Source organism: Rana temporaria, chromosome 6 (genome assembly GCF_905171775.1).
Source record: "Rana temporaria chromosome 6, aRanTem1.1, whole genome shotgun sequence".
Taxonomy (NCBI): domain Eukaryota; kingdom Metazoa; phylum Chordata; class Amphibia; order Anura; family Ranidae; genus Rana; species Rana temporaria.
In genome coordinates, this window is record NC_053494.1 from 91,386,530 (window position 1) to 91,403,074 (window position 16,545).

The following is a 16,545-nucleotide window of genomic DNA, read 5'->3' on the forward strand; positions in this document are numbered from 1 at the left end:
GGCATTGGAGCCAAAATACTAAGCTATGACTTAAGGTATACTTTGTTATATTTATATATATATAAAAGCGATTAAACTACACTAATTTAGAACACTATCCCTATTGACAATTATTTAATGTGAGGTTGTTTGTGACAGTTGCATGTTAATTGCATAACTTTCGTGTCACTAAGAACTTTTGAAAAATCACTCAGTAAAGGGCAATTTCTGTAAAAAAAAAAAATATTTTTAAAAGAAACCAGGTGATCATTTTATCAACAAGCTGTGTTTTTTGACTTAAACAAAAATATTGTGGCACTCATAAATAAATGACAACCCTTTTGCTAGTAAAGTGCAAGTAACTAGATTACAAAGTATTAAAAAACTGAAATACTCATTTGGCAGACAAAAAAAAGAAAAAAAGAAGCATTGGAAAAGGGTTCAAGCTTTTGACAAATGCAACAGTGCTGATCCAAAGGAATGCAGAGCAAGACACCATGGCATGTTGTTGACAGCCTGATATCAGGAATATGCTAGCTTGATCAATTAAATTATAATCAATCAACATATATTTAGAAATATTATTATATTTCCATGCAACAAATACATCAGACCCATGTCTCTGCTTACAACAATTCATATGCCTTCAAGTGCCTTATTTTCCAATAAAAATAATTTGTAGTTTAGTATAACAATGTAAAACTCTTCCAGACAGCATCACTCCATAAATTCCCTTTTCTACAATTATCTCTATAAGTTACTCTTGATGAAGGCACATTTCTTAGCCCATAGAGCAATTACTTTTTGCTATTGTTTGCAGTTTGTATGTCAAGCATAGTGACTGATGAGATGATAGGAGAAATAGCAATACTGGATGCGTGCTAGCTTATATCTGCTGTTCACTGTTTTCTTCATATTGCAAGAACACATAATGGGATTGTGTTACAAGACTTCCTCATGTAGTCTTTGAATTAGTAAAATCTCATAATCACAAGTGTAAAGAAAAAGTGTATTAAAAAAATTACAGCTATCTCACTAAAATAATAACAATAAAAATGCAGCAATTCATATTTTACAAGTATGAAACAAATTATATGCTGTATTTTTTTCTTTGTCTCACGTAAAGAATAAAAATAGAACTAAACCTAACACCTGTCTGTATGATTACATTACCAGTACATGCACTTTCCTTTTATATCATATGCAAACATTTACTTTAATACATAATATAGTTGAAAAGTGTATAGACTGTACATGCAAAAAGTTGGATACAACACTTTAGACATGCACGGCCACGTCATAGCGGAGCATTTATTGTCATTAGTCACAAAATTATTGATCTGAAAAAACAAACAAATTTTCCAGCAACAATGAAATTATAACATGCTAGCATTGCACATCATTTGAAATGAAATAGCTCTTTCACAACATGTTACTGCATAATAATCTGAATCTATGACAAAGGACATTCATTTAAGCAATTCCCCAATAAAGATTTCATAAAAATAAATACAATTAATTTAAAATAGCATTTGACTTTGGCGTTCTTACCTTTCTGACACAACATGCGTCAACCACTCATGCAGTATTTTTCTTTATATTATCTTTTTTTCAGGGTCACAATAACAATTGTGTACGTTCATGCAATGCACATTAAGCAACATTCAATTTATGTATATCACCACATGTATAAACATACATGAGCTTCCATAAATAAGCTTTTTTATAATAAAACACTGAAAGGTCTTTCAAAAATCTATTAGACAGAAGCAATATTTTTTCAGATAAATAAGCAGACTGTGGCATTGCGCAATGAAGAGTTCTTAATTCTTAAGTTCAAATTCTGTAGTAACCCAGAGTCATATTGTTCTAATCTGACTTCATTAAGAGTATTAAAGCTAAAGACTTATCGGAAATTCTGGCAAAAAAGTTCGATTTGAGCTTTCGGTCGGAAATTCCGACCGTGTGTAGGCCCCATCGGACTTTTTCTGTCGGAATTTCTGACAGCAAAAATTTGAGAGCTGGTTCTCACATTTTCAGACAGGAATCGTCTTTATGCAATTCCGACACGCAAAAAAACATGCATGCTCGGAATCAATTTGACGCATGCCTCAGAATCATTGAACTTCATTTTTCTTGGCTCGTTCTAGTGTTGTACGTCACCGCGTTCTTGACGGTCGAAATTTTGTGTGACCATGTGTATGCAACACAAGCTTAAGCCAAATTTGCGCTGGAAAAAAATCCACGGTTTTCTTGACGAAATTTCCGATCGGGTGTACGCAGCATCAAACACACTCATCTGTGTGGCTATCAAAAAATATATATTTTACTTGCCAAATGCAAACATTTTGGTGGGCTGCAGTCATAGGATGAAGGCAAATATACACTTGGGTTGGAGAGAGGGGATAGGTGCACTTTACCTGAAAGTGCACTTATTCTTTTTGGGGCAAATTATATTATTTACTGCATGTATGTATGCATTTCTTAGTTTTTATACAAAAGTATTAGATGTTTATTGAAAGATGTATCACAAAGAAAGAGGCATTTAGGAGTGAGATATAATTTGGTAACGTAAATTTTTTTGTGGTACGAGAAGGCTACCGTATTTGCCAGCGTATAAGATGACCTTTTGTACCAAAAAATTTGGCTAAAAAATCGGGGGTTGTCTTATACGCCGGATGCAGACTGTGGGCGTCTATTTTTTAAAAGCTGTGCCTCCTCCTCATGCTGTTCCCTGATAGGCTCAGTGATCTGCCTATCACGGACGTCGTCTCGTCCTCAGCCTCGGACGAAAGGCTCTGCTGGAAAACAGTGTTCTGCCTATCACGGAACAGCACAAGGAAGAGGTGCGGCTTTTAAGAAATGGACGCCCGCAGTCTGACTCACGCCAGGCAAGTAATGAAGATCGGCGATGTGAGGTAAGGCAATGGCACGGTGAGGCAATGGCACAGTGAGGCAATGGCATAGTGAGGCAATGGCACAGTGAGACAATGGCACAGTGAGGTGAGGCAATGGCACAGTGAGGTGAGGCAATGGCACAGTGAGGGGTCATCTTATACGGTGCGTATATCCCAAAACCAACATTTTAGCTGGAAAATTAGGGGGTCGTCTTATACGCCCAGTCACCTTATACGCCGGCAAATACAGTGGGGCAGATCCACAAAAGTATTACGTAATTTTAAATTTCCCGCGTCGTATCTTTGTTTTGTATCCACAAAACAACATACGACGGCATCTGGGATCGATCCGACAGGCGTACGTCTTAGTACGCCGTCGGATCTTAGATGCAATTTTTCGGCGGCCGCTAGGTGGCGTTTCCGTTGAAATCCGCGTTGAGTATGCAAATTAGCTATTTACGGCGATCAACGAACGTACGTCCGGCCGGCGCATTTTTTTAAGTCGTTTTCGTTTGGCTTTTTTCAGCGTATAGTTAAAGCTGCTGTTATGAGGCGTACTCAGTGTTAAGTATGGCCGTCGTTCCCGCGTACAATTTTGAATTTTTTACGTTGTTTGCGTAAGTCGTTCGCAAATAGGAATTTGCGTAGAATGACGTCACCGTCGTAAGCATTGGCTGGTTCCGGTTTAATTTCGAGCATGCGCACTGGGATACCCCCACGGACGGCGCATGCGCAGTTAAAAAAAAAAACATTGTTTACGTCGGGTCACAACGTATTTACATAAAACACGTCCCCATTACATACATTTGAATTAGGCGCCATTACGCCAGCAAAGATACACTACGCCGCCGTAACTTATGGCACGGATTCTTTCAGGATTTGAAAAAAAAAATTAAGTTACGGCGGCGTAGTGTATCTTAGATACGCTACGCCCGGCACATAAATGCGCCGCTGTACGAGGATCTGCCCCAGTAAGTTTAATTGTGGTTAATAGTAGCATTAGAAAATTCTGTATGCTATATAATGTTTGATACATTTATTAAATTGTGTTATATACATGAAGGGGGATTGAAAATGCCATAACGAATGTACTTATTTCCACAGCTATTCATGCTTGTAAAAGGAAACGTGATGTTTAGGGGATTAACATGAAAATGTCAAAAGAAAATTAGAGTTTTAAATAGATCACAATTGGTCACAGGTAATTACTGTATGATACATATGTAATGCTTTTCCCTATTAGATATGATAAGATGCAGTAGGAATATAATGTAACCCTGTCTTGCATTCACAAAAATGTTTGCAAGAATGTGCTCTTCATTTTTATTAAATATGAAATACATTTTGTATGCCAAATCTGAAATAATTGATAGTTTACATATATTTATTTAAGTGAACTCTACTACTCTTTAATAATAGTAATATGTGTTTGCAGTATTTTTCTCTTTTCAGTACTTCAGTACAATGTTGTTTTAAATAATGTAGGTGATGAGCTACATCAGAGTACAAAATATGAAATCAAACTACTTTAATGCTTGAGTGAAACATTTGCATTTAAATGAGCTTTTCAGCAGCACAGGATCTTATATTTCTACAAACTATATCACATACTGAGTTCTGCTTCACTTTTTAAATAATTATGTTGACCTCGTATGATTATATACAATATATTATCAAGTAACTAGGAAATAATGTCCTCACTTGAAAAGGTTAATAGGTGGAAAAGCTGTTTTCATTTTTTTTTTTAAGTGGATTTCCAAACACAATTTTTGGGTGATTCTAGTTTTTTTTTCCTGAAACACCACACATTATTTATATAACTTTTATTCTGTATTAGCACCCAACCTTTGCTGTGCTATCACTAAACATTTCTATTCCTTCAAACTATGTGGCCCTGTCTGCAGTTTTATTAATACACTGATATATTACAGAATCAAACCAATTTTCAATTCATAAAGTCCAGACAGAATTATTTAGATAATGGGGAGTCACTCTACCTATTATAAGCATTGGCCAAGGTAAGCAAACACAAGAGTTCTTAATCTAAGTGTAAAAGTAAAACACTGAGTAATTCTCAATGCTGGCAAAGCTGTCTTCCACAGGGATCTGTGTGTGTAGGGATGAGCCGAACACCCCCTCGTTCGGTTCGCACCAGAACCTTTGAACGGACCGAACGTTCGTGCGAACATTTAGAACCCCATTGACGTCTATGGGACTCGAACGTTCAAATTCAAAAGTGTTCATTTTAAAGTATAATATGCAAGTTATTGTTGTAAAACATCATTGAGAACACGGGTCTTGCCCCAGGGAACATGTATCAATGGAAAAAAAGGACTCCTGAAAAAACTACAGTTTTAAAACTTTTTTTCCATTGATACATGTTCCCTGGGGCAAGACCCGGGTTCTCAAAGATATTTTCACAGGCATACTATAGACACCCAGCAGGTACAATATTTAAAGGAATTTTTCATTTAATTTAAGCATCATTAAAATCACTGCTCCTGAATCTTTTGGTGCAAACTACAGAGCACACGGCCAGTACACACCAAGTATCTTTAGGTGCAAACTACAGAGGACAAGGGCAATAAACCATGTAAGAATACTTCAGCTAGCACAATCACCTGCCTGCCAGTAAAGTAAAGGAAGAACTGATCTAGCTAAACTATACAGTGTATAAATATATGTACAACACCTGGGATGTACATATATCCTCTACACACTGTGGGGCAGATCCACGTACATCGGCGCATATATCCACCGGGCATAGCGTACCTAAGATACACTACGCCACCGTAACTTTTATTTTTTTTCGAATCCTCAAAGAATTTGCGTCGTAAGTTACGGCGGCGTAGTGTATCTTTGGCGGCATAAGGGCTTGGAATTCAAATGGATGTGATGGGGGCGTGTTTTATGTAAATACGTCGTGACCCGACGTAAACAACGTTTTTTTTTAACGGCGCATGCGCCGTCCGTGGGGGTATCCCAGTGCGCATGCTCAAAATTAAACCAGAACAAGCCAATGCTTATGATAGTGACATCATTCTACGCAAATCCCTATTCGCGAACGACTTACGCAAACGACGTAAACAATTCAAAATTTGACGCGGGAATGACGGCCATACTTAACATTGAGTACGCCTCATAATAGCAGGGGTAACTATACGCCGGAAAAAGCCGAACGCAAACGACGTAAAAAAATGCGCCAGACAGATGTACGTTCGTGGATCGCTGTAACTAGCTAATTTGCATACTTAACGCGGAATTTGACAGAAACGCCACCTAGTGGCCAGCGGAAAAATGCATCTACGATCCGACGGCGTACTAAGACGTACGCCTGTCGGATCGATCCGAGATGCAGTCGTATTTTGTTTTGTAGATACAAAACAAAGATACGACGCGGGAAATTTAAAATGATGCTGCCTATCAATAGATACGCCGGCGTAATTTTTTTGTGGATCTGCCCCAGTAACATTAACTGACTAGCCTGCCTGCCTGCCTGCTCTATCTACCTACAAAAATGACACTCTCTCTGTCCTCTCTTAACCACCACAACACACTACACAAGGCCGACCTGCAGGCGACTTTTTATAGTGTGGGGCATGTACTAAACCCCCTGAGCCATAATTGGCCAAAGCAACCCTGGCTTTGGCCAATTATGGCCCTCCGTTTTTTGCAATCTGTGATTGGCCAAGCATGCTGGTCATAGTGCATGCTTGGCCAATCATCAGCCAGCGATGTCGCAGTGAATTATGGTCTGTGAAACGTAACTCGAATTTGGCACGAACGACCCGTTTTGTTCGTATTTCGACGAACGATCGAACATACGATGTTTAAGTCGAACATGAGTTTGACTCGAATACAAAGCTCATCCCTATGTGTGTGCTGTCTGTGTGTACACTGATAGTAACCCCACCTGGATCCGAGCCATTACCATTAGGACCAGATAAAGATGACAGTGTGGTAAATAGAGGAGATGACATCAGATGTGGAGGGTGGAAAAAATGGCATTGCAATGCATTTTGATGCTGCTGGCTTGATGCAGAAGTCAGTGGCTCTAAAACCCACACCAGTATCTGACATCATCTCCTCAGTTTCCTATGCTGTTATTTATATTTGGTCATAGCGGTGAGCCTGGCTTCTGGTGGGGATACTATCCGTGCACACACAGATGCCTCTTTCAAAAGCATTGCTAGTCTTGAGAATTACTTTACATTCATTTCTGCTTATTTGTCCTGTGAGTAATCAGTTGTCTTTTAGCTACAATAAACATGTTCTACTACTGCACTTTGATTGCACCCTCTTATATTTTCTTATCTTGTTGTTGGTTGGAGATACCCCATGGTCTCTAACAGAAGCTTCAGCCAGTCAAACAGAGTCTAATTAACCTTTGATGACACTTCCAGTCATTTGACTATGGAGTTTAAAAGACTTTAATGTTATAATTAATGTCATTATTCTTTTAAGTATACCTGCATCATGGTGTAAGCACATTGGCCCCTTTTGTGCCATTTATGTATCTTTATGGGTATTTTACCATTGACTATGGTTGTTGGAGGGGGAAAACTTTGTCAACCATAAGCTTCCTTATTAGCTCTTGATACATAGTGTCTGAAGTTCATGTAGTTCATGTACATAGGATTATCTATAACCAATGTATTCTAATCCGTGCTTGTATTAAGGGCTAGATGCAGTAGTGCAACTATACATAAGATGCTGTCAGAACCAAGCTATCTGTACAAGGTCCTAGTGAAGAAATTGCTTGGGGTACTTGTACTAATCCTATGTGCTTTGCAATTACAATAACACAAGGAGGCCACAGAAAGGCAGTCTGAAATATTACTTATAGTAGATTATATATACAGTATATATATATATATATATATATATATATATATATATATATATATATATATATATATATATATATATATATATATATATTTACATACAGCGTTGCATTTATGTTGTTAAAAAAGGCAATCTTAAAAAAAAAAATCTTTAAAAAGGCTTAATATAAGCCTTTTTATGTAATGTTAGAATGTTTCTTACATTTATTATTATAATATAATTTATACTTTATACAAGTCAAACACAGATCTTTATAGTGTATACCTTTTTATGCAAAAGTTTGAAACGCAAATATTGACACATATGTATGTAGCAGCAAAAATTCCTTTGTCATAAAGTATCCTAATGTACATTATATAGACTAGTATATGAGGACTTTTATTGTTATGTTACAAAAAAAAGTGTACTTTATTAATAGTCAATTTTTACCTGTCACTGTAGGCAGCTGCAGTAGCCGTCGCAGGCTGAGCATATCGATAGGCTGCATAACCACCCTGAAAAAAAAAAAAAGATGATATAGGAAATCTTTTTTAAATGTGTTACATTCACATAAATTACTGAAATTAGGGTAATATGTAATCATGGATCTAAAGTTATATGAAATTTAGGAAAGCATAAATCAGCTAAGTATGAATACTAAATAAAGCATATGTAAAATATACAGTAAATTACTGGACTACAAGGCAGACCTTGTACACCTAGTACATTTTATGTTTTGCAGAAACGCACTACAGTTCATTTAACATGGTTTCCTATGTGACACTTCACACCTATGTGTTCTTTAGCTGCTGCATTTTTTTCACAGGGTCAGGGGCTTTTTTAAATCAAGCACAGTGTGTTTTTGGTTCAATAGACTTCAATGGACATGCTGCGTAAATGCATGTCTTTGATATGTTTTTGATGCATTTTGCGTTTTGCATATTTTAATTTGCCTAACAACAAAAACATCTTTTAAAAAAAAGACTAAAAGACACAAACACATCTAAAAAAAACCCTAAACATGCGGCAAGAACCTGTGTGCAAAAATGCAACATGCACTGCAAAAAGCTCTGCAGAAATTAATCAAAAGCAAACTGCATAGGTGTCAACCAGGCCTAAAGGTTTACAAAATCCTACAATCATTTTGTTAAAGTGGAGGTTCCACCTGAAAAAAAATACTCCACCAAAAATGAAAAAAAAAAAAAAATGAAAAAAAAAAATATGTTTTACTCACCCTAAATAGCTGTTGCTATGCGGAAGTGCCGAATCTGCCTCTTCATCCACCGCGGTGGATTCTCTTCCTCCTCCTACACTGGGTGTCTTCTTGTGAATGGGGCGCGCTGCATTCTGGGAACTGTGTGTGTCCCAGAAAGCAGCCGGCCCATTCACAAAGCAAGGTTGGAGTCTATATATTTTTGCAAAAGACATTGCCATGTTTTAGCTTGCTGGTTGTTACCGGAGCTATTTTGATTTTAAAGATACCGCTTTTTGTTTCTGTGTAAACTGTTGCTTCACAAGTATCAAAACTGTGCTGTTCCTACTCAGAAACTTTTTTATTAAAGGAGTGTTTTGCTACTAAGTATTACACTATGAAGTCTTCTTTTTCTTTTTTCATTTTATTGCTAATTGTTTTTCTTAAACACCCGGGGAGAGCTGTATATGCTAATCATCCCACTGCTGAGGATTTGATCATCTCACTGCCGAGGAGTGAATTACAAGCGCTGCTGCACCTGAAGCTCAGAACGCCAGATCCTGTCGGCTTGCATGAACTACAGCTCCCAGGTCGGGGATGACATGCCTATGAAATCGTCTCTCTGGTAAGAGGCTCATTTATCTGCACCTTCCATTGTATTACCCATACTGCATGGATGTAGAATTTTTCCTATACTGAAGCAAGCTGATCGTTGGTGTCAGAAATTAGGAATTTTCTTTCCCCCCTTTTTTTGGACTACATGTGATTTTATGCACCTAATCTCAACAGTTTATGTTTTTTGGACTATTTTATATTTTATTTTATATTAATTTTCCTATACAGGAAATTTAACTACAGACTTTATGCTTGTTTATTTTCACATATGTACACTTTTTTTCTTCACTTATATGTTTGTGGGTTGCGCATTATTACTATATTAACACATCTTTGCTTGCTGAATATTCCAGTAAATTCCACTATTGCAGCACCAAATTGAAAACTTTTTTCATCTCAAACTCTCTTTTCACCTACTGAATTCTATTGGAGTCCCATGGTATCCCAATTAGAACTCAAATTTTTTGTTTAACACTCACCCACTTATTTGTCAACACTTTTTTTCATTTATTTTTTAATATCTGATACTAATAAGGAGAAGCGCAAATCTACCTTGCTTTACAAAAAAAACATATAACAGAGAAAGGTATATATATATGGGGAAACAAATCGAGTAAGCATTTAGCCAAAATGGTACAAAAGAAGAAAACCAGGAATTACATTGAAAAAATAAAAAAAAAAATGGGGACATGGTGCATACCACAAAGGACATAGCAGAAGCCTTTAAAAACTATTACAAGGAGCTTTATGCAGTGGAACAAAAGGAGTGGGAGACAGATGAAAAAAAGGCAAAAATAAATGAATTCTTAGGAAAAGCCGGAGTACCAAAAATCTAAGAGATTAAAAAATCAATCCTGGACGAACCTATTACGGAGGACGAAATCAGTATTGCCCTAAGGAACTCGGCAACAGGAAAAAGTCCGGGACCTGACGGGTTTACAACACTTTACTTTAAAAAATGAAGGGAGATTCGGATACCTAGGTTGTGTAAATATATGAATGGGCTATGATCGGACTACGAAATAAGCAGAGAAGCCGCAGTTGCTACTATAACGGTAATCCTGAAGGAAGGGAAAGACGGGTCACTATGCTCCGGGTATAGGCCAATATCATTGTTGAATGCGGACACAAAATTGTTTGCGAAAGTCTTAGCAGAAAGACTGAAGAGGGTGATGACCACCCTGGTCCACCCAGACCAGGTTGGATTTACCCCAGGAAGGGAGGGGAGGGATAACGAGGTGAGAGCCTTACTCCTCCTCCAGAAAATAAAAGAGAATGGGTCCCCAGGTTTATTCCTGTCAATAGATGCAGAAAAAGCATTTGACAGCGTAGACTGGGGACTCATGACTCAAACAATGGAAATTATGGGAATGGGACCTAGGATGATCCAGTGGATAAAAACATTATACCTCCGCCCCTCTGCTAGGGTTAAAATCAATGGTATGTTATCTGATGCTTTTGACATGTAAAATGGGACGAGACAGGGATGTCCCCTGTCTCCCCTCCTGTTTGTGTTGTCCCTCGAGCCCTTCCTTGCTATGGTCCGAAACAACCCGGACATAAAGGGTATTAAAGTAGAAAAAGACGAACATAAACTGTCAGCCTTTGCAGATGACATACTGTTCTATATTACTAACCCCAGGACCACTTTACCGAATGTGCTTAAAACTCTGAAACAGTATGGTGAGATATCAAACTTCAAAATTAACATAACAAAGATGGAGATTTTGAATGTAAACATTAGTAGAGGGGAAGAACAGCTCCTGAGAGATGAGTTCAACTTCCCATGGCAGAAGGAACTTAAGTATCTGGGAATAAAATTGGCAAATTCAATAAAGAAAATCTATAAAATAAATTATATCCTGCTCTTAGATGAAATTAAAAGGGAAATAAAAAAATTATAAACAGACCGATATCATGGATAGGACGAATTAACATCCTGAAGATGGTATTACTGCCAAAGATACTATACAAATGTCAAATGTTACCAGTGGAATTACCTCAACCCTACTTCAGAGTGTTAAATACCCTGTTAATGAATTATGTATGGAAGAACAAAAAACATAGAATCCCCCTAAGGGTATTGAAACAGGACAGGAATCATGGAGGGCTGGATGTCTCTGATATTAGGAAATACTACGAGGCGGCTGTCTTGTCTAGGGTAGTGGAGTGGGCCAAAGACAAACAGGAAAAAAGATGGATAAAAATTGAATATGCACTGTCTAAACTACAATTGGGAAGTTTAATATGGAACCCCCCGCAGTATAGAGCACTAGATGAAAATACACTTGCTTTGACACGAAACGCACTAAGAATATGGGATATGTTACATAAACGAATAGATAGGGATTATAATTCACCCATTATAGGATTAAAATAAAATGAATATTTTTCACCGGGAAAAAAATAGTGGGAGGGAACTGGATAAAAAAGGATAAAGCACAATTAAGACATATAATCGGGGGCGCATGCGCGGCTTCTGAAGATGGCGGACGTGTAGAGGAAGAGCTCCGGTCCCCGTCTCGCCATCCACCGCTCCTGCACAGCATCCACAGCCACTAAAGCTCCGGGAGCATTCCCAGCATCTGCAGGCCAAAATACAAATTTACAATGACTTATCCCCTATTACTCTGGCAAAGCGACGCAGCTTCCGCCCTATTACCACTCATCTGCAGAACCACCCCCCTAATGAATGTCCTTTTCAACCCAGATATCCCTGACAGTCTGTCATTTGAGAGGATGTACCCTTGGACCCAGGCCGGGGTCTTTCAGTTGCGACATCTGGTCCACCCTGTTACACGCGTCTTTTTGCCATTCCCGGAGCTCAAAATGAAATTAGATCTCCCATCTTCCCTTCAATATTCTCATCTACAGTTTCAACACTTCTTCCTCTCTTCATTCCCCTCACTCGCACTGGAAAGACCCACTGATTTCGAGCTCCTTTGTGTAGCAGGTCCTTATGAGCAAAAACAGATTTCGTCTATATATAAGATTTTGCAAGAGTGTACCCCTATGACAGATGCTTTACATAAATATATGACCAAGTGGACCTCTGTCTTGCGACGTCCGATCTCGTTGCTGGACTGGGGGAAAATCTGGGCGAGTACATCCAAAATTTCACGTTGTGTGGTGCAGAAAGAGACAGCTTTTAAGTTTTTGATGTTTTGGTATAGGACCCCAGACCTGTTGCACGCTCGAGACTCTGCCATTTCTAATCTTTGTTGGAGATGTCAGAAGTCTGTGGGTTCCCCTTTTCATATTTTCTGGGAATGCCCCCTTATCAGCCCTTTTTGGATACAGATACAGGAGCTTTTACAGAAATTATTTTCTCACTCTGTGCCCTTGTCGCCTATACACTTTCTTTTGGGGTTGCCTCTTACAGACCTACCTAAACCATCACAGAAACGTATGTCCTTTGTTCTCCTAGCTGCCAAAAGGGCCATCCCTAGGTTATGGCTTTCCACTTCTCCCCCCACCCTCCATCAAGTCATCTCGATTATAGCTGACACACGTAAAATGGAACATTTGTCAGCTAGGGTTGAGGACACCTTGCCTCTTTTTGACAAGATATGGTCCCTATGGGATGATTCTGACTTTTCACTAGACTCAGACTCTATCTCTGCGACTCTTCACGATACTTGATTCTCATGGTGCTTTAGTTGTATTTGTGCGTTTACATACCTACTCATCTGTTTATGTTTCTATAATACCCACGCCATTGCTTTATGATTTTGAGTACAGAACCGGCTTGACTCTACAGGTTATGTTTGCAATGGATCAAGGTTGGTTTATGTATCTTTAGGGTTTACCAGCCTTTCGTGATTTAGTCTACACCTGTATATTTCCACTGCTACGTTTCAGATGTGATTAGCTGTGTATGTCTAATTGTTGAACTTTTGTATCTTATTGTCAGATGCTGTATTTTGTTTTTGAAAATCTTTCATAAATAAACAATTTAAAAAAAAAAAGACATATAATCAAAAGAGGAAAAATTATGACAATCCAGGAGTTGAAAGGTAAAGAAGAACTAATGATAATGAATGAATGCCGGTATCTCCAGCTGTCTCATTTTGTGCAGAACCTACCCCAGCCAATTAGGTCGGGGGAGGATCTTACACCGTTAGAAAGACTCTGCATAGCAGAAAACACAAAAGGCATTACCTCAAAACTCTACAAGCTACTGTTGAGGGCGGATGCGGTTGAGACACCCCCATTCATCCATAAATGGGAAAAGGAGCTGGGAACACACAGGGATAAAAGCACTATAAAAATAATTTTGAATTTGACCCACTCCTCTACCATCGATATCAGGACAGCAGAAATGAATTACAAGTGTGTAACAGGGTGGTCTATAACCTCGGACAAAATAATCAAATACAGTGAGGGACAGTCAGCAGATAAGGGGAACAATGGCACACCTGTCATGGAAATGCCCTAAGATTAAAAACTACTGGGAGGAAATCCTGGGCATAATAAAATAAATCACTAAGAAGGTGATTAAAAAAAGACCCATGGGTAGTGCTATTCCATGGAGGGGAAGAGATAGAAAAACATTACAAAGAATCATTGATTCCTCACTTATTGAACTCAGCTAAAAGGATGATCCCAACGAAATGGCAAGAAGTTGAAAGCCCACTAATATGGGAATGGATAGACTCGGTCGAAGAAACATACAGGATGGAAGAGCTGAAATACTGTACAGGAGAGGAAAAAATAGAATTCAAAGAAAAATGGAAAAAGTGGAAAGAATTTAAACAAACATGGAGTTATGCAGAAAAACTAAGAGTATTGATATAAGAGTACCATCAGGGGGAAAGGTAAAACTACCAACTAGGGAAGATGAGGAGAGATGAGGTTGTGGCGGGGGGTAGAGGGTACGGAGAGGGACTGGTATAAAGAATGTGGGATCGTAGGCTTACATTGATAACCACTGGGGTGTTTTCTAAGGGAAATTTAAAAGCCATTGCATACCATGAGTTTCAATTGAAAAGAGAAAACATATTATAAAAAAAAAAAAGGAACCCTTTTTTATAAATAAATGGGCAAGGCATAACCACAGATGATGCGAAACCGAGTAGAGACAACCTGAGCTAAGAAACCATGAGTACATCTATTGATAAAGGTGGAGTCTGAAGTAAAAAAAAAAAGAATTAGAATATGTTCTCTTTTTTCTTGCCGCAAATTGCTGAGTTTTTTTCCCGCAGTTTTCCTATGGCAAACACTGCTAGGAAGCATACACAGCCGGTTTTCCTGACCAAAGTTCTCCTGGCAGTTTTCCTGTCGGGAAAACCCGCCATGTGTACAGGGGAAAAGGGACCGAGCCGGTTCCCGGTTTTCCCGGCGGACTTTTGACCGTCAGGAAAACCGATTGTGTGTACTAGGCATTAGAGCGGTTTTCTTGGTGGGAGCATCGATGGTTTCAAAAAACTATTAGATAAGCAATTGAATGACCACAACATACAGGGATATACAATATAATACTGACATATAATCACATACATAGGTTGGACTTGATGGACTTTTTCCAACCTCACCTACTATGTAACTATGTAAGTGTAATTTAATGTAAGTTTTAAAAAAAAAAGCACTGTGATGTGTTTTAGCAATGCATCATAAAGCATGTGTGCAATTATGCATTATGCACACAATAATGAGAGCCTTCTGGTATGAATGGGCCCTTATGCCTCGCACACACAATCGGTTTTCTTGACAGGAAAAGTGTGATGTGAGGTTTTTATCAGGAAAACCAGCCATGTGTGTGCTCCATCACACTTTTTCTGTCAGTTTTCTTGCCAAGAAAAGATTGAGAGCAGGATCTCAATTTTCGTGACAGGAAAAAATCCTATCGCGAATCGCATTTGTCTGTATGCAATTACAACTCGCAAAAAAACGTGAATGCTCAGAATCAAGCAGAATAGCCAAACTGCCTATTGAACTTCATTGATCTGAGCTCGTCGTATGTGTTGTACGTCACTGTGTTCTTGACGTTCAAAATTTCAGCCAAGATTTGAGTGACCGTGTGTATGCAAGACAAATTTCAGCCATTTTCCTGCTCAAAAAGAAAAACTTGGTTTTCCTGTCGGAAAAACTGATCGTGTGTACGAGGCATGAGGGTATTTGTTTCTTCTTATGTTGGTAAGGCAAGGTATACATGTAACTACAGTAATTTCTGTTGAAAATTCCTTTGAAAAACATAATATCTGTTTAACGTTAGAAATTACCCATTGCCACCAAAATGCAACAGCTCAGTCCAACTAGATCACCATTTATCTAGTTCGATCTATGTCACATTAGTAAATAATAAAGCATTAAAAAGAGAACAAATAATGATACTGTACAATCTGAACATATATCACAAATTAAAAAGTACAGTTTTTTTTTGTGATAATGACTTATAAAGCTTAAACCACACAGTACAATTTCATTTGAGTAAAATGTGTGCATTTTATTTACAAAATAAGAACCACAAAAATTGCAGTTTTGCTTTGTTTGTCAATTGGTATTAATATTTTGTGTTCCTTCACAAATTAAAATTCCATTGTAAGTAACAGTAATTGTAGCTACTTATTTAAGCAAAGAGGATAAACAAATACTGTATTTCAAAGAACTGTGTTCAGTGAGGCATTGATTATCAATCTTTGAAAACAGCAGAGCTTTTTCAGTGGGCCAGAATGTTATATCAACCATTTCAAAATGATCTCAGCATGCCAATTAACAAACAGAGGCCGTTCTCCACAGATACAACAAACACTATTTGTATTCCAATTAGGACTTCCCTTTCCCTTTCCAGAGCACCCAGTTGTCTCATAGGACCTCATGTTCTGTCATGTCTTCAAGTCTCTCATTAAGAGGTAAAAGGCTCCAGAATCTACAATATGTCTAGCATGGTATATGACATACAGCTACATTTTCCAACATGTATTTATGAACTGATATTAAACCCAATTGCTATGTGTAATTTCTATTATATTTTAAGCAGAGCAAAAATAAATGACTCACATATGATGTAAGGGTTTCAATGATTAGGTACCAAAA

The 16,545-nt window shown here is 38.0% G+C and overlaps 1 protein-coding gene across 5 annotated transcripts in view; it reads right to left on the reverse strand.

The window, feature by feature from the left end:
• The window catches only part of RBFOX1 (RNA binding fox-1 homolog 1), a 1,331,074-nt gene that overhangs the window by 192,898 nt on the left and 1,121,631 nt on the right, over positions 1-16,545 (reverse strand). For all 5 annotated transcript variants that reach the window (XM_040356987.1, XM_040356988.1, XM_040356986.1 and 2 more), the window contains one exon: positions 8,154-8,218. In XM_040356987.1, the coding sequence (XP_040212921.1) occupies positions 8,154-8,218 (65 nt within the window). The remainder of the gene's footprint in view (positions 1-8,153; positions 8,219-16,545) is intronic.